Source organism: Prinia subflava, chromosome 5, assembly GCF_021018805.1.
Source record: "Prinia subflava isolate CZ2003 ecotype Zambia chromosome 5, Cam_Psub_1.2, whole genome shotgun sequence".
NCBI classification, from domain to species: Eukaryota; Metazoa; Chordata; class Aves; order Passeriformes; family Cisticolidae; genus Prinia; species Prinia subflava.
Window position 1 is genome coordinate 43,420,278 of NC_086251.1, and position 26,554 is coordinate 43,446,831.

The 26,554-nt window shown below is 39.4% G+C and overlaps 1 protein-coding gene across 1 annotated transcript; it reads right to left on the bottom strand.

The window, feature by feature from the left end:
* GTF2A1 (general transcription factor IIA subunit 1) lies at window positions 1-26,288 on the bottom strand. The gene is made up of 9 exons (XM_063399106.1): window positions 26,075-26,288; window positions 18,954-19,055; window positions 17,105-17,309; window positions 14,743-14,807; window positions 12,529-12,604; window positions 10,624-10,757; window positions 9,405-9,725; window positions 7,483-7,572; window positions 1-4,506 (listed from the first exon to the last, which is right to left on the bottom strand). The coding sequence occupies exons 1-9, from the start codon at window positions 26,102-26,104 to the stop codon at window positions 4,399-4,401; spliced, it is 1,131 nt and encodes a 376-aa protein (XP_063255176.1). The 5' UTR covers window positions 26,105-26,288; the 3' UTR covers window positions 1-4,398.
* Between the last annotated feature and the right edge of the window lie 266 nt (window positions 26,289-26,554).

Consider the following 26,554-nt stretch of genomic DNA (forward strand, 5'->3'; position numbering starts at 1 on the left):
TGAAGTGGCAAACATTTTTAAATAACATCTTTAATTAAAGTTTTTGCAAAGGCAAAATATTAAACTTAAAATAGGTCTTAGTACATCAAAATACTAAGTTCTCTAATTGTATTCCAAGCATGGCCTTTGAAACATAATATCCTGTATATCACAGAGGAGCAACCTTGATCTGCAATTGTACAGAATGAATTTTACAAACATAATAAATATATTTACCCCCTTACACATAACAGTATATGTACAACAGCAGTTGACAATAGTAGCTCAGAACAGCAAAAAAGGATAGTCCCCCACTCCATAATCTATTGGTACCCTATGCACTCTGGAACATGTCTCATTGGATGACTGTACATATAGCTAACCCAAGGTAGTTTTTCCTGTTTCAAAAAGCTCCTTTTGTTCCACAACATCTATTCCACCAAATAATAATTAAAAAACACACTGCATGAACTGCCTGAAAAAAGTAGACGACATGGAAACCAATGTGTTGGTTTTTACACATTTCCCAACCAATCACAGCAATGGGAAAACGAGACTTTGAATGCCAGACACCAATACAGAACAATATGCAAGTTTCTTCATCTTGTATAGTCACTAATCTCAAAGTCTGAGAAGAAGTCTAATATCAGATGGGGGTGCATGGGTGGTGTGGGATGGCACACAGTAAACCCTACAGTGCTGTGTAAGGCAGCCCAGTATCAATCCAGTGTGCGTTGCCCTAAAACCACTGCTCATTTCCTGGACATCTTATTGCATTCTGTTAGGAAGCTTTTGCTCTGGGGGAAATTCTGGGGGGCTTTATTGTTTTTAAAGGAGCTTTTACAAACTGAAGAGATTAAATCAACATGAACTTTAGTTAAGGTCTCTTAACTCCTTCACTGAAATTAAGAAATTTTACTCTGGTAGTGTTATGTGGTGACATAATTACTGCTAACTGTCAAGAGGTGAAATTATTTTCACAGACTCAATGAAGTTTATTTTACCACTCCTAATTGTGCAGCAAAAAGATAAGAAAATATTTATTTTAAAAAAATCGGTTACATGACACAACATGTTTTTTGCTCTCTTCTAGAAAATGTGCTTCAGAATCACACAACAACCTTGGAAATAAACTTGGACCACGACTATCACTTTAAATAGTGTTGAGGAAACTGAATGATGTTTAAATGCAAGTTGTGAGTACAATGCAGGAACAAAGAGTATGAAATCGCAAAGAAATGTTGTTGCTAACAGCAACTGAGGGGGAATAAAAACCATATTTTATTTAAATAGTCCAATAAAGTTCCTTATGTGACTAAACTCTCTATTATCTCCTTAGAAGAAAACTTTTCGTTTTCCACTTAGATGGTTTTAAATGATTGCACACACTAAAACCCAACAGAATTAGCACAAAAAAGTTGCTTTTCTGATTGAAGCACTGCAGGAAATTTACTCTCTCAGGAATCATTGTCATACTGGCAAAACAGGTATTCTGCAAACTGAAAAGGCACAAGACTCAATTTTGCCCAGTTGCTCTACAAGTTTCCATCAGCCATCATGGTTATAATTCTGAAGTTATCTTCCCCATCTTTTTTCCATCATAAAAAGGTGCTCCATTATCTGTGCAAATTTTAACATAAGCCCTCTTGAAACCATTAATTGTTTCCATAATACTGAACTATTTAAATTGGAAAACAAAAGCGCTATTTCTAATGGGAAAAAAAAATCACTTATGAACATGGGAATCCCTTGCCCTCTGAAAGGAATGGTTTCTTTTGAACCTAATGAAATGGTCTGTTCAGTTATATAGTTAAAACCATGATTAAAAATTCAAGTATAATAATAAAATTAAGCGAACTACATTCTTACAGCAAGCTGCTACAATAAAATGAAATTAAAACATGCTTTTTGACTTTAAAAAGGAACACTTGATGTAGCAATAAGAGCACAGTTTGGTATGTGCATGGTTTGACTGGCTTTCCCAAAACTTCACAGATATTTGTATCTGAAGACAAAACCTATCTGAAAAGCATACCATACAATTAGCTTGCAAGAGGCTGTGCAAGTACAGAAAGCTTCTAATGTCTTTCAGAACAGACTAAGCTTAATTACCTTTAAAGCTCAGCTACCCCTTAAAAATAAATAGAGAGGCTATGCAGCTTCTAGTACATGTATGTGGGTGAGAAATATCACTCAACTGTATGAAATCAAAGTGTTGTATAAGTAAACTGGGTTCCAGCAGTATAAAAAGGAATCTATAGCTAAAGGGACGTTTTTTCCTTTTATTGGTTTGGTTGTGCATCATTATGGGAATTTTCCTGGAGTCCACTACTTAAGACTTACTGGTAACAGACATGGAAAAGGTGAGGGAAGGAATTAGCTGGTATTGATTTCCTTGCAGTTGTACATAGAAGTGTCAACAGTGGTAAAAAAATAAAATATCTGCATTGTTCAGAAGAAAGCAAACACCAATCAGTTTGAAATACCTTGAAAGCCCAAACTAAAAATGCAGTTTAAATGATGAATCCATTACTGAAGAATTAATTTGAAGAATCATGAATTAACTTACCATAAAGCTTATGAATGTAGACAGCTTTCTAACAACCATATGGCTCTAGACATAGCCTACAGGCAGTTTTAGTCATTATCAATGAGAGCGCAGGTGTACAAAATCACAGCAATAAAACCTTCTTTACAATTTGTTGGGATTTTTCTACATACTGCTGAGACTATAAATGCACTTGAAGGCAAATGAATCAGAGAATGAAAATTAAAGCAGTTGTTATACACTGCTAAAATACACTTGTGACTTTGTTAAACAATGTTTGAGATGTCTCATTCTCAAGCAAAAAATAGTCATAAATCATGTCTGCTTCTCATGGTCTTCTCTAATTTAGTAAAAATTATCCTTGTTGTGTCCTTTTTCATTATCTTTTCAAGCACCCAACAAAATGCAGAGTTTTTTGAAATGGTGAGCCACATGACCATTCCTTCCTCAACAGTTCTGAAATATAATGCCCATTCCCTCTCCTCGTTCAAAAGTAACTGCATTTCCAAAAGCAGGGTTTGCAAGAACGACCCTACGCACAAAGAAAAGTTCTTCACCTGAGGTGAGAAAGGGAAGGAGGGGGGGAATAACTTTGTTGCTTTTCATAAACTGAACACAAAACCCCCCCAAATAAACAAACAATAAAAAAGGCAAGCGAAAAAGTGACTACACAAGGTTTAGTGCATCTGATCTGACTGCTTGATTTGCTGTTACCAAGACAGCCTAAAGATACTCTAACAAAATTTGTGTTCTCAAAAGCTGTGCAGCTCTCTTCATGAAATTACACGCCATCTGGAAACTTTAGAGAGATTAACTGCTGCAGGTAACTTCTGACTATACTTTTTAGTAAAGCAGATCTTTGATTAAGAGTTTCAGCCAGGCTGTTAGAATTTTAAGGTGATTTTCTGTATTAAAAATTTAGTCATTCCTGTGGTCTGTTGAATTATTTTTGTGTGTCTGGACTACATACATAGTAAGCAGGTAAAGGAATGCATCTATTATGGCATTTCCTAGATATATTGGATTCAAAAGGTATCCAAACCCTTTAAAAAACGGTTTAAAAAAAAAAAAATCAAGGGAAATGTATTTGTTTCAATTCAGTGATGCTGAACCGCCACAAAACAGCAAGAATATAATTAACAAGTAAAGCAATCTGACTTCCGTGGGGGTGAGGTGCTTCAAATTTGAAAACTGCAGCCCTAGATAAAACCTATCACACAAAATGAAAACAATTTTGAAATAGAAATCATTTTACCAGTTTTTAACTGCTAGGAACAACAACCTGTTTATAGGGAACTGCATTGAAAACAACAAATAGATATAATAATTAATGAGCATATCAGAATTAAAAATATTTTCCTTATACAAGTTATTTAAAATTTAACACCTTAATTCTTACCCTTCTGTACAAAGCTTGCACGCTATTTCAGTAAGATTCTGACCATCCTCACTACCAAAAGGAAGTGTTCAAAGCAAAGATTTGTACATACAATAAGCATTTTCAGATTAATAATCTATCAAAGGGAATAGTTCCTTCAATCAGTGGAAGAAGTATTTTAAAATCTTAAATCAAGGGCAGGGGGGACAAAGCCTTACATGCTAAATGCCAGCTGTAGGTACCTGTATGTTGAATTGATAATTAAGGTATTCCTAACACACAAAACCAGCTCCCAGACAATGCTCTAGCTGCTACAGTCCATGGCTTGCTCATCTGAAGTAGTGTCTTTGTTGCCACATTTTACCTTTGTTCCAATACTTTTATTTCTGATGTGCAGATACACATTTTGATTGGAGTATACATCCAAGTCTCAACCTTTCCTGCTTTTGTTTTGTTTTTCCTTTTACAGGGAGTTCTTTTGTCTTTTAAAACTTCACCATTCTGCATCCCCAATGGCTTTGGAAAATACATAATCTCTTCCATTAAGATTCATGATGCCATCTTTGAGATGAAATTTCCATTTGTTTTTACTTCTGTGAATCTAAAAACAGGGCAAAAACATTAAGCTATTACTCTGCTTCAGAAATAGGTAATAATGTGTAAGTAAAATATAAGGGCAAGAAAAAAAAACACTATTAGACATACATTAGTAAATTATTAAAAATACTGAGTGTCACATCCAGTCTTTCATTCAACTCCTCCAGGGACAATGACTCCACCACCTCCCCAGGCAACCCATTACAATGTTTAACAACCCTTTCTGTGAAGACGTTCCTCCTGATGTTCAGCCTACATGTTAAAACTAAAGAAAGCTGAACAAAATTCAGTCTAAAAGTAGAGGAGTAAACTTTGGAAAAATTAAAATAAACAACAACAAAACCCCCCACCACACGCTGTAAGCACAGAGCAGTGCACACTTGCAATCTATCAAAAATTGCATCTGAAAGAGCAAAAGATCACCAGATACTCAAAGAAAGCAGAGACTTTTCAGAAAGCTGAAATACTGTCCAAAAGGAAAGTTTATGATAAGCTTTTGCAGATAGAACAAAGATTTAATTCTAGACCAAAGATGGTCTAGAAAAAGTTTAAATTTTACATAAGTCGTAAAAACAGGAAACCCTGCTGCAATTTTTCAATTTTTATCAAGTATAGGAAGTCTCACCATCTACCATCAGTGCTGTAAAAACAGTAATATAGCACCAAAACAGTTAAGACCATATCACTCTGCCAATTATTATCACTTTACTAATTATTTCAATAGAACTGATTGATCTGTTCTCACTTTAAGCTGAAAAAAAGACAATGGCAAAAGTCAGTCAGCAAGTAAATGAACAAGGAAAGGTCTGGCTTATACACACTTCTTGCCCTACTGAATGACATTCCACAAAAATCCCTCATCAGAAGCATTGGATCTGCAAGATTGGATGCCACAAGATTAGAAGGAAGGTCCTCATATGAATAACTGAATAAAGATGAGAAAACACAGGTAATAACAGTTTTTACAGCAAAATCAGTTCATTCCAGAGATTTGTGCTGGTTGGAGTCTACACAGTTTAAGAGATCACTAAGGATCTGAAAAATGACCAAATGTACTGGTGATACAAAAAACCCAGTTACTGAAGAGCTGAAGAACGATGTTACTGCCCTAACTCATTGTGTGAGGAAACAATGGTGACATTCAAGGCATACAAAGATGGTAAGAACGGGAAAAAATCAATTTCAATTTAAATGGATAATACAAGTGGTGGATTCCAACTAACAATTTCAAGTCAGGAATGAGATTCCAATGGGAATGAGGTCTGAGACTTTCCTATGAGAATATCAGCTCTGTGTCTAGTGAGGCCAAAAGCATACACAACCTACTGCAGAACATTGCTAGACCAGCAAATAAATTGAAGGAACCTGTGTTCCTCCCTTAGCCCTATCTACCCTTACCAGTAAGATACAGAAAAATCAAACAGATCTGGAGAATGAAAGTAAAAGCGATCAAATGTTTGAACAGCTGTACAAATAACAAAGTGCAGCTCTGATTTCAAAGCTATGACTGAGGAGGGTTATCATGGTCTGCAATAAAACAGCACCAAAAAAAGAAAAGACTCTTTAGAACAAGGAAGTATCATAAGAAATTAATGGGTTTAATAATAAAGTGGTCCTCCACACAAACAATACATTTATGAAACTTCTTGTCATAAGGTGAAGTTTTTAAGGATTCAGAAATAATCAAATTGATTTCTAACAAGTAGAGGAAAAAATCCTCTGTTGGCCATTTGAGAAGGTAGTTCCTCTTCCTCAAGAGACAGTTCACAGAAGATGCATGAGCATTGCTACCTGTCTGTTTTTGTCTCATAGTTCCAGAAGCACACACCACCAGCTGATGCAGGACACTGGGCAGAAGCTCAGATCTAAGCTGATCCTATGTATTTTAGAGGCAAACTGAATAATGATTTCTTCAAAAGAGATTAGGTCCTTCCATAGCACTGGAAGTTAACGGTGGACACTGTTCCCTACCAAGTTCCCATTCCTACCTTTTAAGAGGGCAAGGATTTCAGAGTAGCTCCTGTTGCTCAGCTTCAGCAGCTGCCAATAAGCTTTTCTGAGGTCCCTCACTACTCCTTACAAATTGCCTCAGAACAGTTTTGGATTACAGTGTAGAGGAGACAGATGGCTGGGATGTAGGTCTTAAATTCTGTGTTGAATCTGATGGGAAGCCCAAGTAGAGTCTGGGCATAAATGAAGACTTGCTAACACAGACATTCTTTGCAACGTAGGAGCTTTTATTCAACAAGCTTACAGCTTTTTTTTCTGCTTTAAAAAGGACCCCTATTCATTGAAGCCAAATTAATCAAGTACAGGAAAAAAAAAATCCACATCAAATAACCAGTATACTACCTCAGCCAAAAGGTTCTGATATCATCTAGACACACTTAAGAATATTCCACCACAGATGAATCCTTGCATATTCCAGGGAAAACATGATCCCATGTAATGACTAAACTCTTGCAAGACAGTTCAGCAGAATTTAAAGCTAAACAAGCATAAGCATTCCACACTGCCATTTCATATAGCACAATGCATAGCACAGAAAGAGCATTCTCCTCTGGTAACTATCCCTATCATCCAGAAAAGATACTTTTAGTGATCAAGAAACGGTTTTCCACAAGTCTAAATCCTGATGACTACTTTTCCTGTTTATAGCCACAACAAATGTACAAACTTAACAGCAGTTCACCTCTCCTGGTCCCAGATATTTGCCCTTTTATTAAAGGGCACAAGAAGACACTGAAGAGAAATAAAATGCAGCCAAATTTTTCTAAGCTTTACTCATTACCAAGTTTAGTACAAACATGGTACACAAAGGTGTTTTAAAGCAATAGGTAATTCTTACATTTCCATTCACATTACAGTCTGTACATATCCACCGGTACTTAACAGTAACAAAGACACTACTTGAAAATTACAATTTGATAGGAAGAACTGAGAAAGTGAAACTCTTGGCTTGCTTTCTGTAGATATTTACCTTATCATACTGGCACACAACAACATTTTCTGTATCGAAGAGTTCTTGTCCTTCCTCATCACTCACATCATCTTCACTGTTCAGAGGCTCCTGGAAGAAACACAGGCAAAAGTTGTGATGGTGGGCAAGGTTAGAGCTGTTACTTGGATTATCAACATGAGGCTACAGTGTTGTCTATGAACTACAGGACCCAAAGTGCAATTAAGGTGGGCAACATCAGGCTTTCCAACAGAGTGCTGATGCTTCCTACCCTCTATCCTGAGAAGACACCCTTATGAATTTTAGTCTGGAACTTCTGTGTCCAGGCCAGACTCTGAACACTGCAGCCTTCTCCTTCACTGTAAAGGTTCATACAAAAGTATGCAGGTTTTCTTTTTTGTAAAGCATCTAGGTAGTGGAGAGCATTGAATGTGAATAAGCCATGAAGTTGTATTTTTAAGGGCACGTAAGGAGTGATGTGACCATAAAATTAGAACTCCATGGCTTATTCATATTTGATGCACCAAAACTGAAAACAAACCTCAAAATAAACACTCTTATGTGAATGATAAACACTTCAAAACAGCTAAAACAACTACCAGTAAACACAGGACAACTAATATACTTCCAAATATAGAAGCTAAATGGAGGAGATACTAGTGAGAGAAGAAGGTGTACTAGAGGTCCTAGTTCCACTCCAAGTAATGCTATGTTTAATTGAGTTCAAAGTCCTTAAAGAAATGATTCTCTCAAAGTAGCTGCTGAGGAGCAAAGGAAGCAAAAAACAGATTTCTGACATGCTGATAACGATATCTTGGCATATAAAAAATTCCCTCCAGAATGGAGGTCTGGGAAGGTCAAGGAACACTTAATATTTAAGAATGATGACTTAATAAGGCAACTATTAAAACATTCAAACTGACCTCAGTGCTGAATGATATAATGGAAAAGTGATGTGAACCCAAACTATAATTTGTAACAGAAAAATAGTGTTAAGACACCACTGTAAATGTACTACAGAAAATCTGATTATTTACAAGTTTTACCTACATATCTTGCGGGGGTGATATAGACTGTGAAATGCTGTTCATACTGGCATTTTAAATAGAATCTAAAATAATTGGAAAGGCTGTAGAGAAGTTTGGAAGAAATCTGCAGTTCAAAATGCATTTTAGGGACAGATTTAGGGAGTACTAAGCTTCCTGTCTGAGACTACGTAAAAATACTTTTAACTTAGTAGTATTTCACCACCCTCTACCCTTTTAATACAGTCTTTTATTCTTGTGGGGCTTTCTGATGCAACACACCAAAACTCAGTAAGAACTGCTGGCTGAAGTCCAAAACCAAGCCAGCTCAAAGTCTAAATTAAGCACATACTATGAAGAACACACTCCTGTTCCTGTCTCCTTATTTTATTAAATCAAGGTAAGATGTATTTCTAGAAGATGCTTTATAATCCACTTTGAGTTTTCAACCTTGCTCCTGCTGTGTAACAGAAAGCAATGGAGTAGCCAGTGAGATACAGGTAGACAACATCTGTTGGTGTCATCACTGAACCAAATACTTCTCTCCTTTTTGTCAATCTTAACACCCTGCTTTTGTATGCACTTGGTTCCAAATGGGGTTGACTATTTCTGTTTGCTCATGAAGGTTACACATTTCATGACTGACCTCTCCATAACATCAAAAATACTCCTACTGAAGAGTTGTAAATGGTGTTGGTTACAGATAATTTTGCTGTGTCCCCCACATCCTCCCAAGCTGTATTGCTTTGCTAATACACACCATTTCCACAAGTTCAGTACTGGAAATAAACAATCTGAAGTACAAGCGTAGAAGTTACATTTTCAAAATGACTGAGGTAATTGTATTATTTGACATAGTTTTCTTTAAAATATCACCAAAAAAAAAAAATTGAAATCCAACCCTAACATTAATTTTACCTCTTCAACTTGGCCATCTTCACCCCCATCTTTTTCTTTCTCTTCCTCTTCATCATCATCATACTCTTCTTCCTCATCATCTTCTTCTTCAGATGATGTGTCCCCTGTTCCATCAACTTGAAGAACAAGTGGTGCTTGTGGTTGTGCCTGTTGTTGCTGTGGCTGCTGCTGACCAGCTGCAGGAATCTGTGCTTGAGCTGGTGTAGGGGCAGCCACTGTTGTAGGTATAACTTGAGTTTTATTTCCTGTAAACAGGATCTGCTGAGGCTGAATAATCACTCCTGTCTGCTGGGAAATCCCTCCAGGGAGAGGAGCCAAAACCTGATGGAATATCATCGTAAGTACCATGGCTGCTAATGTGACAGACCACCACATCACAGAGCCAAAGGAAACAACTGAAGCATATCAATCTGACTTGAACTAATTACAGAAGAGTTACAAATATTCCACCTGTATCAGGTACATAATTTTCATTTTAATCACATACCTTCTTGCACTACTTGTTGTTCATTTTCTGCATTTTGCATCACTAAATTTAAGAAAAAACTTTAGAAGTCTATCCATTCTAAAACAAGCGCTACCACCACACCCGCATTCCAAATGAGGCACTGGAATGTTCTAATTCAAGTAAAAGATGATTTAAAAAAAATCTTCTTTATTAAAAAAAAATTAAACTCTTTAAAAATTGTTAGTCATGCCTAAATTGTCTAACTGTGACACTATGACAATGTGATTTTGCTAAATTCAATGCTAACAGAGTCTGGACACACTGCTGACCTTGTAGATGAACATCAATCTCTCTAAAACATACTAAACTAATTACTACTAAAACAACCAAGGAGTGTCAGTTTTAGGTATTTTCTTCTGTGTGTTATGTGACTCAGAATAATTTCAATTAATTTACAAGTATGTAGACTAGGATTATGCACATAATACACCTCATCAGGAGATGCACAAAAGAAATTTTAACCTGCAGCCAGTCAGTATCTGGCAAGAATAAAAGTGATGCTGAAAACAACATTTCAAGATTGTTCATTAAAAAAAACCCACAAAAAATAACAAAAAAACCCCGCCACACTTGACACAATTTCTCTTTTTAAATTGTACTGTTTCTGAGTTTGTGTTGTAGTTCAACTTGCTCACAAAAATGCAAGCCCCTTTAGTAATTATTATCATATTTCTTTCTTCCATGTGTACCTATTGAAAAAAGTTCCTTTACCTGCTGAATAACAGGTGCTTGTACTCCACCAGGCTGCATTTGGGGTATGACCTGCTGCTGTAGAACCACTGGCTGCTGGGGTTGAATAATATACTGAGCTCCATTTGCAGTTCTAACTACTTGGAGGATCTGGCCTGTAGTAAAATAAGTATCCAATTAATCAAATGTACAAGTTCACTTTTAAAACAATCTGGGAGTTTAGAAGCTTGCTTCCTGGAAGAATACCAATGGCAATTAACTGAGAGAAATACTGATTAACTGAGAGACTCCCTCTCATCAGTGAAAAGACAGAATGCAACTGCAGCTGTGCCAGGAACAAAGAATAGAGTTGTTTACCATCTAAATATGATCATGAGGTATGCTATCCAAAAATAAATTTATTTTTGCAGGCCACAGACTAATGCTTTAACACAGCACAGTATTTTAAATAACAGCTCCCACTTACAAGCATACCTCCTGTTTTAAAAGATAGATTTTACAGCTGGAAAGACAAATTATTTGAAACCAAAACAGAAGCACAGACACTCACAATATAAAAATTCTATCCACTGCAAACACCGTGGTATTTCCAGGGTCCTGTGAAATAATGACCGTCCCTCAGAATTTTTCCCTTCAGATTGCCACATTGCAAGAAACTCCTCAGTATTATTTTGGAAAAGAAAATCTATCCTTACACTTTTTGTCCACCTCTCCTTTCTGTTCCCACAGTGCCTGCACTTGATTTCCTTCTGTTATCCTTTACCATTTTATACCCTTCATCAATTAACAAAATACATCCAAGATGCAAGCACACTGCAAATTCTGAAAAGTAAGAGCTAACATACACTTCAACAGTAGTTTTTCACATTTCTTATCAGAAAGGTGGAGTAAGTAGAGAGAAGAAATTAAATTAGATAATCCTGAACTTTATACATTTCCTCAGATAGATTTCCTGATCTCCCTTCAAAGCAAAATGCAAAGCCCTATTTACTGAAATAGCTAAATGTACCTGAAAGAAGGGACTGCCCCAGCCCCAGTCTAAGAAATTACTATAAATGTTTAAAACTGAAGTATTACTAGAATAGTAATAAATGAAGGCCACAGATTATTCTGTGCCATAACAAATACAGATACACTTCCTTAAAACTGGGAAGATTTTGATTTTTAGAACAGCTGCACATTTAAATTTTACTTCAACTGTGTATCATTAAATGTTATAATGTTTAAATCAGGAGGATTAAGTCCCAGGTGATTCTGAGCATAGGTGATCTACTCTGGCAAAAGTAGCAACTAGATCTAGAAAATGTAGAGATTTCTCAGGCCTTTCTTTAATTCCTGTGCAGTAGAGATCTATAATCAAGTTTATAAAATCAACATAATATGAAAGTACATGAAATATCAGATCTGCTGCTCATCAAAGTAACATTTAATTATATTCTAAATGCATGGCATAACAGTATTTACGAACTATAAATATGAAATAAAGGTAGAATTTCTAGCAAAGTTGGAAATTCCACTTTGCATGCTTAGCAGGTAAGAAAAACCTTAGGACATGACTCTTCTGAAGTCACACAAAGAGTGATCCTGCTTCTATACCCAGCACAGTACCTGAGCTCGGCTCATGCATCACAAAGCTCAGAAACAGACAGAGGGCAAGACAGCAATACCAATCCTTATGTGTCTAGAACTTCTCTAAGTGGGGAAAACTTCTAATCTACAACACCGTTAGGGCAGAACCACAAGGTTCATAAGAAAGTTAGTGAGCAGAAAGTGCAGGAATCAACTGAAGAGACTGCACTACCTTGTTAGGGTGGATTCCCAGACCCTGCTTTTTAGCAGTAAATAAGAAGTAAGGTCCAGAATGCTTCCCTCTTACACCCCCCTCCCCCCTTAGAACTATAGTTGGTTCTCAATATGAAGAGTTACCTGAATTTGTAAGAATCTGCTGAACTGGAGTAACACCAGCAGGGAGAGCCAATGTAGCTGCAGTGGCTGCAGCACTCTGAAATACAAGAAAAGCTTTTTAACCACAAACATAGTATTAACAGTGTTCCATCTCACAACATGCTGCCTGAACACACCTAACTTTACTGCTGTTTACAGTGTTTGCACACAAGTTCTTGTAGCTATTGAAATGCAGGCATTTCAACTGAACATTATACTATATATAAAAATTATTTGATTTTCCTTAATAGCAAGAAGACTGAAGCAAAATCACTAAATATCACACCCTAATGCAACTCCATGTGGTTTCTTGGTTTATCTGCAAGCTCAGCAGATAAACCTCTCCCTTCTCTGCTGATCTACTAATACAGCAGGACACTGCATTGCTCATGTGGCAACTTCAGTCACACTTTTTCAAAGCAGCTAAGGCTACAGCCTACAAATCTGAACATAAGGCACTGAGGCAATGATTATGTTCGCCTGTCTTGTTTTCACAAGGCATAGTAATCAGTTTGCACTCTTCTTCATTCTGTAAGTGATTTGCATGTCAAGTCCCACATCACACAGCTCCTAGAGTGAATCTACACATGCTGTGTACTGACTGTTCACAGAATGACTGATTTTTTTTCTCTCAAGACAGCTGGTTCAAAGAGAAAGTGGAACTATCAGTGAAATTATTTGAACCTGCAAGGAAACTGAATTCCAACACAATTATGGGAGCTCCAAACACAAAAATCTGTATGAAGTCCTTAACTTGCAGAGGATGATGGACTTCTCTAGAGGCCTCTCCATTTCAAGGGTCCAACTTCAGCTGCCTACAAAAAGCCTCCCTTCCCCTACTATAAGGGAACCATGGCAAATTATTCTCTGTTACTGAAAGGATTTATATTTCATTACTGGGTAGAGTGCATATTTCCTGTTTAGAAGAAGCAGAATCTCCACATAGTGTCCAGCCAACATCATAGCTATATCTGCCAAAATTAGAGATCACCACAGAAAACTAAAACATGCTTGTATGCATCCTCACATCCCAGACAAAGGCAGATGAATGAACTTGATTATTCTCTGCCTTCCAAAATACTCCAAGCCTGTCAGATCCACTCTTTTATATCAACTTAAATGTTTCTAATAAACACAAAGAGTATTTCCAAATTGATTGTAACACTTTGCTGAACAGCAGTTCTCTGTGGTACACAAAGCATCAAACATTTTGACAACAGTGGAGTTTAAAAAGCTTGGCATACTCATTTTTTCTATACCCTGAGATAACTGAGACAGGACAAAAACACATTTAACTGTAGGACTTGTAAACTTACAAATCCCATTGAAATGGTTGTCAAACATAAGAAAAAGGTGAATGTTTATGTGCTCTTGGCTTGTGGGTAAATCATGGTATTCAACTAACAAAGGTCAGACTTTTCTGTAGCAAGATCAGCAGGTAATGGAAAAGTAGAAGGTAAGAGAAGGCTGTGCCAGCGTCAAACTTGTTGCATCATGAAACTTTGCTTCATGGGCTTTTACCATAGAAGTGGTAAGAATGTGATGAATTCTGGCCATATCAACATAACATTAAACTTATTAGGGGTTGTCTTCACAGCTTTGCAAACAACTTATTTTTCCTTAAATTAAGCCAGAGCCTTTAAAGCAAGGTAAGATAAGCTATGTTAACCTATAGAGATGTAGAGTGCAAGAAAACTTTAAGTGACCAGACTCAGTTCTATACGTTGTTACGTAATTAGTGAATCACATTAATGTGACCAGCAAAGATCTATACAGAATGCTAAATCACCTCTCATTCCACATAAACTTAAGTTTCAGTGTATTTAATGCTCTTTCCTGCATCTAGCAAATACATTAGGCTTGTATCAGTTAACAGTGGTGTACTGGTATATAAGCATATAATCATGGAGATTCATATCAGCAGTATTCTCATTTCTGACTTAAAAAACCTTTTCGTTAAATATATTTAAGCAGAGAATCAAAGTCAGTCCTAACATTTGTTAGTGGACCTAAGTTATAGATTAATGTTCCTAGACTGTAGGTGCAGCAGCAAAACTCAGGAAGGTGGCAGACAGATTTACAGGGTGTCCTAAATTATTTTTAAGTATCTGATGACTAATAGAAAATTGTATTTACTGTTTAATCAAAACAATTTATATAATGACAGTGTAAGCCTGTATGAACTTCTTCTCTTACCATGCCTGATGCATTCATATGTGGTATCAGCTTGGAATCTGGTACAATAACCTGCTGCTGAGGTGCTAGAAACAAAAAAACCAGCATTTAACGAAAAACATACAATCTGCCCAAATAACATCCAAGCCAAAGTACCTTAGAAAGAATATCACCCAAATGTCAGCTGAGCTTCACCACAGAAACAAATACAGAGCAAAAACAAAGCAGTCTCTAGTCTTAGTTTTACTATCAAGACAATATTAAATAGCAGCTCTGAGGTGTGATATGACTACTTTGCCTTTACAGATCTTATTTCAAGGGCTTCAGTTACCTATTCTGAATCTAGATAAAGCAAGACTGAAAATGTATTTCTGAAATTAAAGGTATTAGTGAGATGTTGATAAAATTTGATGTCCAATATCAGAGTTCTTCAAAAACAAAAATAGTTAACTCTTAAAACAGACTTAAAAGCAAGGAATATTCCAAGATGAAGAGTAACAGGATGCTGCAGTTAGCCTGAAATGTCTAGTCAGCATAGCTGTAAGCTCATGATCTTCACTGTCTTTCTAATGCAGCAGAAGCAGAAGAAATGTGACAAACCACCTCTCCCACACAACAAAGCAGTTTTGGTGTGTTAAAGGAAAGAGCTAAACTATACCAACAACCTGCTGATCATCTGGAAGTGCATATGTCCAAGTCTATGGAACAAGCAAGCTGCCACTGCAATTATCAGTGACAGTAAACTTGAAAGTGACAAAGCACTTTGAATTAATTTATCACTGACAAACTATTCTCCATCCAATTATTTAAACAAATGACACTTAATATTCTTACTAGGAACAAGAGTTTCTGGAAAAGAGAAGTAGGAAGCCTCACAACCTGTACAGTGATTTGAGGGTATCTCCAGCTTTCAGGGAAATGAACGAGGGCAAAAGATTAAGGAAATCTTGTGAATCTGAGCCAGTACCACAGAAACGACAGCAGGAATCACCATGTCGATCATCCTGATCCCTCCCTTGGACTGCAGCAGGTCATGTGAGGAACTGCTATACCATCTCCACCACAGAACAGGGAAATCAAGTAATTCCTGCATCTCTGGGATGGAAGTGCTTTGATATCTTAACTTCATTTAGTCTCCGTGCTGTCATTTAGTCGTAAGCCACAACACTGGGCAACAATAAATCAGCTTTAAGTGTGTTACCACGGGCAGGATCTTGCCCGTGGGAGCACAGGAACAAACTCCGTGTTCCTCCAAGGGGCCCCCAGAGGGCGCGGCGAGCGGCCGCCCCGCGGAGGCCCCGAGCTTTGCAAGCCGCTGTGCTTATTGAGAGGCCTTCATCTCAAAGTAATTTTATCTCAACACACTAAACTCATTTATGTCTAACCAAAATAAAAAGTACTGTAAGAAGAAACCAAGAAACCGACACCCACCTTTCCCTCCCTGTCAAAAAAGTGCCTCAAACCAACCACAAAAAAAAACCAATCAAAAAAACATAATGGAAAACTAGCCACATCGGTTCTATATTGTGTGCAATACATGGCAGTTAGGTTTGGGCTGGTTTTGGGGGCAGACAGTGAGGGATATCAACTCATACCTATCCTTCGTGCCTATGACAACACAGGTTCTCTGATCCATGAAATCCGATTAGAAGACTGAAGTCTGTGACTACCACAGATAAATATTTTATGTCACAAATAGTATTACACTAAAAACTCAATCAACCCTTTAGTAGGTGGCAGATATGTTTACTCAGCATACATGCAGTAAAATGCAGTCGTAGTAATCTCAGTTTTCAAATGAAATTATAATTGCTGAAAAATAAATTCATTAAATTATTAATGAATATGTAAGACCGTTATTACAAGAAACAATATTGTTATGCCTAGCTAAAATATGTACCTTGTACATCCATATCTACAGAGTGTGCAATCTTTTAATACCAAAAAACCCTACATATACTCAGACAACGATACAAGTATTTTTCATGTCCTAGCATTGAGTTATGCTAACTAGTAATGGTTTTTTGAAATAATTTGCTCCTAATGACATTACCACCTCATGACTAAACTGTCAACTGCTTATGTATACTAGCTTGAGCTTAAAGCTGCTAATGGAATTTTGATAGTTGAGCATTCTGAAAACATGTTAGATTATAGGAGACCAAGAGAAGAATCCAGCATTTCCAAAGTCTTCTAAAGAATATGACTTATAAAATACCAAGACACTTTTCACTAAGACAGCTTTCCTGACCCATTGCATAGAGGCCAAGTAGAAATACAGAAAGTTAACCATCAGACAAGCATCCTGCCCTAGATTCAGAATATGCTAAGGAGCTGGACTAACTTCAGTGTTTTGCTAGAGCATTTAGAGATGAAGTCTGACCTTGCTGGGATGCTGGAATAAGGACCTGTTGTGGCTGAGACTGCTGCTGCACAGTCTGTTGCGGCTGAGGTGTGTGATGGTGGTGGTGATGGTGCTGCTGTTGCTGCTGCTGCTGTTGCTGCTGTTGCACCTGCAATAAAAGCTGCTGCTCTTCTGAATGGAAGCCATCTACAGCCTTAGACTGCATCAGCTTGTTCTCCCACAGCTAGTTTGGAAAAGGAAAGAAAAATATCTGTGTGTAACTTGTACTCTACAGGATTTGTAACAATATAATGACAGTACTCCAAAACTGAGTTCCACTGTTTATTTTGTGCAAAAAGCTCAAAAAGTCTTCAGGCAGATACAGACAAAAGATAACTCCACAGAGATAAGAAACAGAATTAAATATCCCTTCTCAATCCAAGATTAAGCTTTAACATTCTTTCTTTCTTCCAAGTGTGGAAGATTCACAACGACCTTAATAGAAGCATGAATTGAGATAAACTGGTAACTTTAAATAAGACTTCAAGTTTTCCTTTCCCCTATATTCTTTCTTTCTTACCTCTTTAATCACAAAAATAATTCTTTATTACAGCTTTCCTGAAGCCATTTCTTCTTGCAACTCCTCAGTAGTTCTTTAAAGACTACTGCCTCCTACAACAGAAGCTACCCCTATACCTAAGATAATGCCAGTCTACAATAATTTACAGTTTTCTACCACAATATCCAATTCAGCTTCCCCAGCCCTGTGGTTCTTTATGTCAGCTGACATGTCTCCAAAGGACAGACAGAGATGCAAAAAAGCAGCTCTTATAAAAGGAGCAACACAAGTATTCTGTAATGCATCGATGTCTAAAAGACTACAGGCACTCAGGACTCAATTTCAAAACCTGCTTAGGGCTCCCTTCCTCTTCAATACTTCATTTTCCTTCTTGTCCCTTTCCTCATTAATTTTTGCTGACATCATTTGCAGAACACATCTGTGACACAAATACCAAAGCACTTTTTTTATAGTGCTCACTGTGCTTCCAAGACAGGTCGTGGGAAAAGTCTTCACCTGTTTCTGTCTAATCAAATTCAAAATTTGTTTCCCACTCCATCCATTTTTAAATACTGCAAAAATATTGTAAATGTGGGACACCACGCTCACTGAAAATGATGAGACAAAAAAATCACCTACTTTCCCAGTTTCCTTTCTTTTTGCTGTTTTGTTTTACCTTTTTTTTTCTCCCCTGCTTTCTTCCCTTCTCCTTTTTTTTTTACTCCTGAAGAATTTGAAGAAAAGCCATACGAGACCCACTAGAACTCAGGTTAACATCCTGCCCTTATTTTGGATCTTTGGTTCAAACCCACTCCATGTAAAACAATTCTGAATCAGAGCTTCAGGCAAGTGTAATGCATATAGTGTGATTTATTATGTACCAATCCCCGAAACGACAATACTTTTTCAGTGAACGAACCATACATGCAAAAATCTGACAATGTATCCAACAATGCAAGTCTTTCTCAGAAAGACAAAAATATCAAGCAGTGCAGGCATTTTTTTTTCCTGCAGAGAAACACTAAGAACGGTCTATAAAATAAACATATGTCTATAAAAAACATGTATTTCCCCCCTTTTTTAAAGATGCAGGATTTTGGGGATCAAAGTAACACTGCATTCAAATGACTGCTGTCAGATTAGGGAAAATAACAGGGTGAGCAGATCTGTCTATACAACAGCGCAATTCAAATGTTATGGGGTTACAGATATGCAGATTACAGTGCTTATTAACTAAAAATTAGTATTTCTACTGTAAACAACAATAGCCAGATCTCGAAACTAACTGCTGTATTGGTCTATTAAAAAGAACTTTTAAGTTCAACTTACTGTTTTGAGTTCCATGAGAACTTGTTCATCCACGCCTTCATCCAGAAAAACTTCTCTGACATCATTAATGACATCTTCAATTACAGACCTGTACAATTTAGGCTTTAAAAAAAACAGTAACTAATCAGCACTGTTTTGAAAAAAAATCTGTCACTTTAACACTAAAGTAAGATTTCCCCCCAACAAAAACTGCATTTCAGAATACACCATGTGTTTCCGAGTGACTGAAATATCCAGGAAGGAAGAACAGCTCAAACAAGGTGGAAAGGGAAGGGACTGCTCACGATACTCTGCGACACAACTACAGCACAAGAGTTACCAAGCCATGAAGAGCACAATTTAAAACAAAGAAAAGGAGACTGTTTTCCATTCAGTCAATTTGTTTTCTGCTTGCAAATGTAGATCCTAAACACACAAAGATGTGTGCAAAATGCATCAAAGAACGTCCAAAGTTCCAGAGTATATTAAAGACAGGAAAAGAAACTTAGTGCTTACTAGGTCAACAGGCACCAAGTATGGCTCAGAACGATCTTGAGCTGAAAAACATTGAAGGCTCAAAGAACTGGAAGGATTCATGTGAATGCCCTGTTCTTCCTTACATATTTGTTTTCAGAAACTCCTTAAGACAGGATATTAGGCTAGACAGACTTCTGTTTTCAATCACCACTTATGCTTTTACATTTCAAATTTTTCATGGGGAAGTACTAAAAATATGTTCTTATTACACTGCTTCCACACCTAAACTACTAAAGAAAGTGAACTGTTATTTCATTTAAGGTTGTCAGAAGCGGTTCTGGAGGCTCCATTCCTGCAGACACTCAAAAGCCATTTGGACATCATCCTGGGCTCTAGTCAGCCCTCCTCGTGCAAGGGGGTTGCAAGAAGACCTCTAGAGGTCCCTTCCAATGTCAACCATTTAGTGAATTTTAAAATGAAGGTACAATTTAAAATAGAGAATGTAAACACTTAACATTATCAATTAAGTTTAATTCATAGAATCACATGCGAACTGTACTGTGCACCTTTTAAATAGTACAGATAGGACGTCTCTTTGTATGTATGAACCTCAATGGGATTTTGGCTAGGCTTAAATATCTGTGCTATCTAATTGCAAGGTAGCACAACAAGCTGTAAATTATGGTTGATCAGTCTTGCAGCCTGCAAACCACATACACTTCACTGCCCAAGGCTGCTCCTTGGGCTGCGAGTATACAGACTTAGAACTATCAGAAAGGAGCCACAACTTTCTCTAAACTGTCACTTTCCTCCTCAGCCCCACTGCCTCACTCCCTTAAGCAATAAATCCTGAATGGTGCCACACACATCAGATATGCTGTATATATGCAAAACAATCATCCTGTACTGGTGCAGTGGGTTTGGCACTCCAGGAAGGCACACACAGCAAATCTGCACCAAACACAAGCAGAGTCCAGAGGTGTGAGAACTACACAAATTTACTGAATGCATTGAAGCGTTTATTTTACATACAGACATTTTCTTAATGCGTTCCAGAAGTGTTAAATTTGCTGCAGACATGCTGAAAATTATATTTCACATTATGCAATTTTTATGCCTAAATTATGGAATAATGTAGGGAGACTAGTAGCCCATGATTTACTAACCCACGGAAAATCTAAGTAGTTAATAAGCATAAAAAGCTGAATATCTTTACTTTTAGATGTAGGGGGGGAAAAAGGAAAATAAATTTTAGGAAAATGCATAAAGATTACAATGGAATAAAAGAACATATTTGAAACCTGGAAATAAGCAGTCTGATGGCTGCTTAGTGCATTATGTCCTTACTGTTTAAAAAAGCTCTGCACTGGGGCATGCTCAAGTTATTTTTTTTACAACCCCTGCCCCAGTCCTTCCCTCCCAAAAAGAAAAGAAGTGCACAAACAACCAAATAAACCCAAAATCCCCAACAAAACCTAACATACCACTCTATGTTACTGATCACATTTTAGCTTTAAAACATGCTGCTGCAAATCAAGTAGCTGAAATGTTACCATTCATCCTTTTGTTACTGGTCTTTCAAAAAAACTCAAAAAACCAAAACCACAAAAAATTCAAGTAATAGAGTAAGTCTGCCATCCTTGACAACTACATTTACAGTACCTATGTCTATAACTTCTTCAAAAGAAACAAAAAATATCATGGTGCAGGCTCTCTTATCCAGGTCTGAAATACTGCATTAAGTGAGCTTGTAAACATTGAAACAGACTTTCCAAGCCAGACCTCTCTTGAGTGCTAGTATTTTAGATCTGTGTAGTAACTCAGAAATACCAAGCACCATTAACAGGATTATTTTTCCACTTAATTCGTAACAGATGCAAGAGGACATTCTACTTAATAACATTAAGTCCTATTATTTCTATAATTAAACAAATTGCATGAAGCTTATACAATTCAACTAGCACGGAAATACTACTTAACCTATTCCATATATTGTTCCTCATTACATTAAAAGCATTTGCTTCTTAATGCCAAACCACATTCTGCAAACAAACATGCTTAACCTCAAGCATGTAAGTTACTTTATGGAAGTCAAGAGAACTACCTGTATGCCTCAAATTACAATCAAAATCCCTGCAGGATGGAGGGTGCATTTTCTCCTTTAATCCTCCTCTACCCTCAATTACCTATTAGGTCTACTTTTCTAATAAAACAGATTTTACACAAACAGGCCCTAATAATTTCCACCAGTAGCCACTTCCTCCTATCTCCAGTTAGGTATTTTTTTAATGTTTATTCACAAAGCTTTCTGAGTCTATAAAGCCCTATAAGAAAGACGCCAACATTCAGATACAACAAAGTGACTCCACAGCCCAACAGTCTGCTTGGTAATTTGCTTTTCTACCTGCTTCAGATAGTTATCTGAATCAGGTAGATAAGAGAAAAAACAAACTCACGCAGACACTGGTTTCTGGTGTCCAGTATTAGCTTAGCAAGACCTCAGAAAGGCAGGTTAAGAGCACAGATCATCTCTCTGCCACCGCTGACACAAGATCCTTCTGCATTACTCCAACAGCCCAAGCAAGCAGGTAAGTCTTCCAAGACAGGGCATCCTGCAGGAGTGGAGTGAGCCGAGTGCTGTGTGGGTTAACCAGCGCACCTGCTGTCTGTACGCACATGTATCCCCCTGTATGAGCCCCACAGCGCACTGGATCCCCAACGGGTCAGAATTCTCAGACACTGTTCCAATCACACAGTAATACACATGATACACTCATGGCTCTGTGACCCGGAGGACAAAAAGAGGGAACAAAACATTTGCATGCTTATAATGAAACAGTGCCTGATTTTACCTATCCATGTTTAGATAATACTCAAAAATATCCTGTCCAGTTGAATTCTCCTTTGTACACTCCTACTGAACATCCAGCCCAGGTGGAACGCCTCCCACACTGGAGGCAGCAATGCCTTTAAGGGACATTCACAGTGGAATTCGGGAGAATATAATAAAATGCTTTTTTCCTATCTCAAAAGGGGCATATCCAGCAAAATTACAAAACAGTCTTAAGTTCTTGACTTTAAAAGAAAGCACACTGTACTGTTTTCAACACAGACTAAGTGTTAGCTTTAAGCATTATTTATATGATGCTGAAGCTGTTTATATAAGGCATCTCAGACTTTGGAGTTGAATGACAAAACAATTTGCATACACTGCTTACTCAAAAGACAAACATGGTAATACAATTACTGAGCAAGCCTAAAGATGGAATAGTAGGTGTGCTTTCCAGTAAGTTTCTGCATTCAGTCAGAGAACGCAATGAGAACAATGGCAACTTTAAAGATTGTTATTAAAATAATTGTGCTTTCATCTGGTTTATATTAAAGTCTCTCCCTCATAAAGAGTACATTGCTGTAAATGTCAAGCTCTTTTAAGAGCAAAATACTCAAATCACTCTTCAATAAACACTATTCCAAGCACTTACTACAGATTAAAGACAACAATTAAAATTCCTGATTTATTAGATACAACCACAAACACATAGAAGAGATTCAGAATCTACTATTTCCCCCTCTAGGAACATAATGGAATGATTATATTTTACTTTCTCTGTGCATCTTGAAAAGAAAACTCTTCAATATGGTGACACTGGTACACAGACGCTCCAAATCCAGGAGCAACCAGAAAGCTATTTTAAGAAATGCCACATGCCTTTGGGGGCTTACACTTCCTACATTCCTTCCGCTTCAAGGGTACAAAAACTGCAATCCTCTGTAATTATTATCACAACACCTGGGATTTCAGCAATTTGGGTTTCAAATAACCAGCACGTTGTGGAGAGACAGACCACAGTGTGCTTCGTACATTCGACAACAGTTTGCTGCTGGTTCTCCTGCAGCTCTCCCTGGAACATTGCTGATCTTTCTCCCAGCCGTGCAGTTAGTGCTGAAAGCCAGCAGAGCACACTTTAAAGGTAACTGCTTCTAGTCACAATTACATCAAAGATGTGCATTAAAAAAGCAACACATATAATCTACACTGTAAGCATTACAATTCAAGTTTTTTTATGGTGTTGTGGACTTTTACAAGTTCATTACCTTCATCATCTGTAAAATCTTATACTATATATACCTGTTAACATCTAATATTTGTCCCTTATTACAGAGAACAGATTTCTAGCAATTCAGATTTGATCAGATGCTGATGTGATGCCATTAACATATCAGGCTTCAAGTCCATCTTCCTAAACTCACGTGGTTGCAGCATTTCAAAATGTTCCTTCAGCATCTCTGTGCAACCCTTGGGTAACCAATGCATTTCTTGCTACTGAATGAGACTCAATTTGACAAAGTTGTATGATTTTGCTACTTAATTGAAAATGAACCTAAAGCATACCTATCTGAAGCAGGCTCATTTTAAGCTTGGCTTTTGCTATTCCAAACATTGACACCTTTCAAAAGAACTTCCAGTACAGAAATACAGTGAAAGAAAACAAGTCTTAGTAAATTGTTGAGTCAAAAATATTTACAAGTTCCCTGGAGATTATTCAATGTACATATGTTTTGCTATTCAGTACTACCTCGGTCAAGAAAGAGAAGCAAAACCTCTAATTTACTACACAGAAATAAAACCTTATTTTACAATAAAAACACAAATCAAGAAGTTTATAAACAGGACAACTAAGATTCAAATCCCATCCAATTTGCATCCTGCTGAGTAACTGCCCTCTGTGTAACAGCTGACTACTTTCCTAAAATTTTCTGATACAAAAGCTGACAATATACCAAATCAAAGATGTTTCCTTGCAACTGCACAAACCTAACTCATTAGGATTAGATTAGGAAAAGAAAACTAGGATGCTTTGCATTTTGTTTTGTATATTCTGTAGTATACCAAATACTGTAACGAAACTAAGTAGTGAAAATTCCAAAACCGCTGCTCTGCCTGGGCTGCAATAAAATATTTATACACTTTAGGCACCAGAAACACACACAAATCATTGAGCAGTATCTGCAGCCCATGATACATGCATAAAACTTGAATATTAACTTCACTTTTGGGGAGACAGCTGCAGTCAGACCTTGGCAAAGCGCCATAAAATAAATACCACAACTCTCCTCGATACACTGGGTAAGAACCGTTTAAACACTCCTTTCCCCAAGCAGCAGAAAAGCTACTTTGAAGATTTTACAGGAGCACAGGAACGTGTGTGAGCTGTACGCCAAGAACAAAAAACCCCAAACCCTAAACAAACAAAAATCCCCACAGCAAAACGCAAAACCAAACACGCAAAATAAATTTTAAAAAATTAAAAAATTAAAAAGGAAAAAAAAAAAGAAGGACAGGAAAAGGTAAAACACATTCAAATGCAGGAGCAGATGAAAACTGTCTTTGTGTAAAAGTAAAGGAAAGCCCATTTACACGGGCTGGGAGACACCCTCGCCCCCGCAAAGCGCCACCGCTCCGCAGCCCAGGGGCGACGGGGCCGGCGGCGCGGAGGGAAGAGAAGGCGGTGGGCAAGGCCGGTCGGGATCCGAGGGACAAGCCGCCCGTCTCCCAGCCTCCGCCGCGGACGCATGCACCTCCCAGCCCGCGCTCCGCGGCTCGCTCCCTATTTAAAGGCTGATGTGGTGTTTAAATGGAGAGGCGGTGACGTGGGGCTGGAAAGCACCTTCCCATCCTAGCAGAGTCTATATTAGAGAGCGGCAATAGCGCTATATAAACAGGGCAGCCACAGGGAGGAGGAACACAAGGAGCAGGGAGGCAGAAAGGCAGGGGGAAGCCATGATGGATCTGAGAGCCACAAACAAGGGGGCCGAGCCCGCCGCCGGGACGCCGGGTTTGTCTCCTCCAGCGCTTCGGGGCGGGGGTCGCGGCCGGGGGCGCGCCGGGGAGCGGAGCGGCGGCCGGGGGGGCTCGGTGGCAGCGCAGGTTTGTGTGACTGCTTGTTGCAAACCTCTGTGAGTACAAGTGCAGCAGCGAGCCACCCGCCAAGGTGCAGAAAGCACGAGAAGGGAACGGGGAACAGGTTTGGGGGTTTTCTTTTTTTTTTTTCTTTTTTTTTTTCATTTTGTCCTTTTCAAATAAATACTGCCTCGCTCGCCAGAGTTGAGGGCTTTCGCTCAGCTTAGCCGATCCGGCCGGACTGGGATAAGTGCTTTTCAACCATCGTCTCCTTCTTACAAAGCAACATAAAATGGCTCCAGCGGAGCCCGGGCGGGCTTCCCCGACACCGCAAAACCGAAACCTGGCTCGGGCGCCCCTTCCCCTCGTCTCGGGGCGGGCGTTAGCGCCCGCGCTCTTCCAGCTCTCGCCCCTTCCCCGGGCGCCTCCCGCCGGCGGCGGCGGCGCCCCCCGCCCGACGGCCCTTCTTCCCCGCCGGACCCCCGGCCTCCCCGCGGGGCCGCCCCCGGGCCGCCGCCCCGCGCCCCCGCCGCTCCGCTCCCGCCGCCTCTCTCGCCCCGCCGCCGGGCGCCACAAGTTGGCTGCCGCCGCGGGGGCGAGGCTGCCCCGCGCCCCTCGCCGCCCCTGCCCGCCGGGGGGCCGGGACCGCCCGAGGCGGGCGGCGGGAGGGAAGGGAGTGCGGGGGAGGGGGCGGCGGGCCCCGCCGGCCACCTCCGCCCGCGCTGCCCCCGGGGCCCCCCTCGCCCCCCGACCCGGTCCTTACCACGGGGTTTGTGTTAGTCGAGCTCGCCATGTCCCGAGCCCCCCGGGACGCCCCCAACCGCGGGGGGGAGTCGCCCCTAAAACAATAAACCTGCCCGGCTGCGTCCCCCCAGCGCCCGCGCGTTCCGCCCCGGCTGACGGGCGGCCCCGCGGCCTGTACCGGGCTCGCTCGCGGCCCCGGGGCTGCAGCCGCCGCGCTGCCGCCTCGCCCCTTTATATAGCGCGAGTCGAGCGCTGCGCGAGCGGCCGGCGAGCGGGGGACGCGGGCGGGGGAGCGCCAGGCACCGCGAGAGCTTCCGCGAGACCGCGCCGGGCCCAGGCGTCACGTGGGGCGCCCCGCCCCCGCCGCCATGACACCTATCGAGGCGGAAGTGTCTGCGCGGGGCGGCGCGGCCGGGCCCTATCGAGGCGGAAGTGTCTGCGCCTCTCCCCGCAGCGCCGTCCCCGCTGGCGTGTGAGGTCACGAGGCGCGTGCGGCAGG

Bases quoted from the DNA above. Each gene is read 5' to 3' on its own strand.
- GTF2A1 (XM_063399106.1), bottom strand. From the start codon at position 26,104: ATGGCGAGCTCGACTAACACAAACCCCGTG. The intron at 17,310-18,953 runs GTAAGTTGAACT...TTTCCAAACTAG, and splicing joins TTCTCATGGAACTCAAAACA to CTGTGGGAGAACAAGCTGAT. The intron at 12,605-14,742 runs GTAAGAGAAGAA...CTTGTATTTCAG, and splicing joins ATATGAATGCATCAGGCATG to AGTGCTGCAGCCACTGCAGC.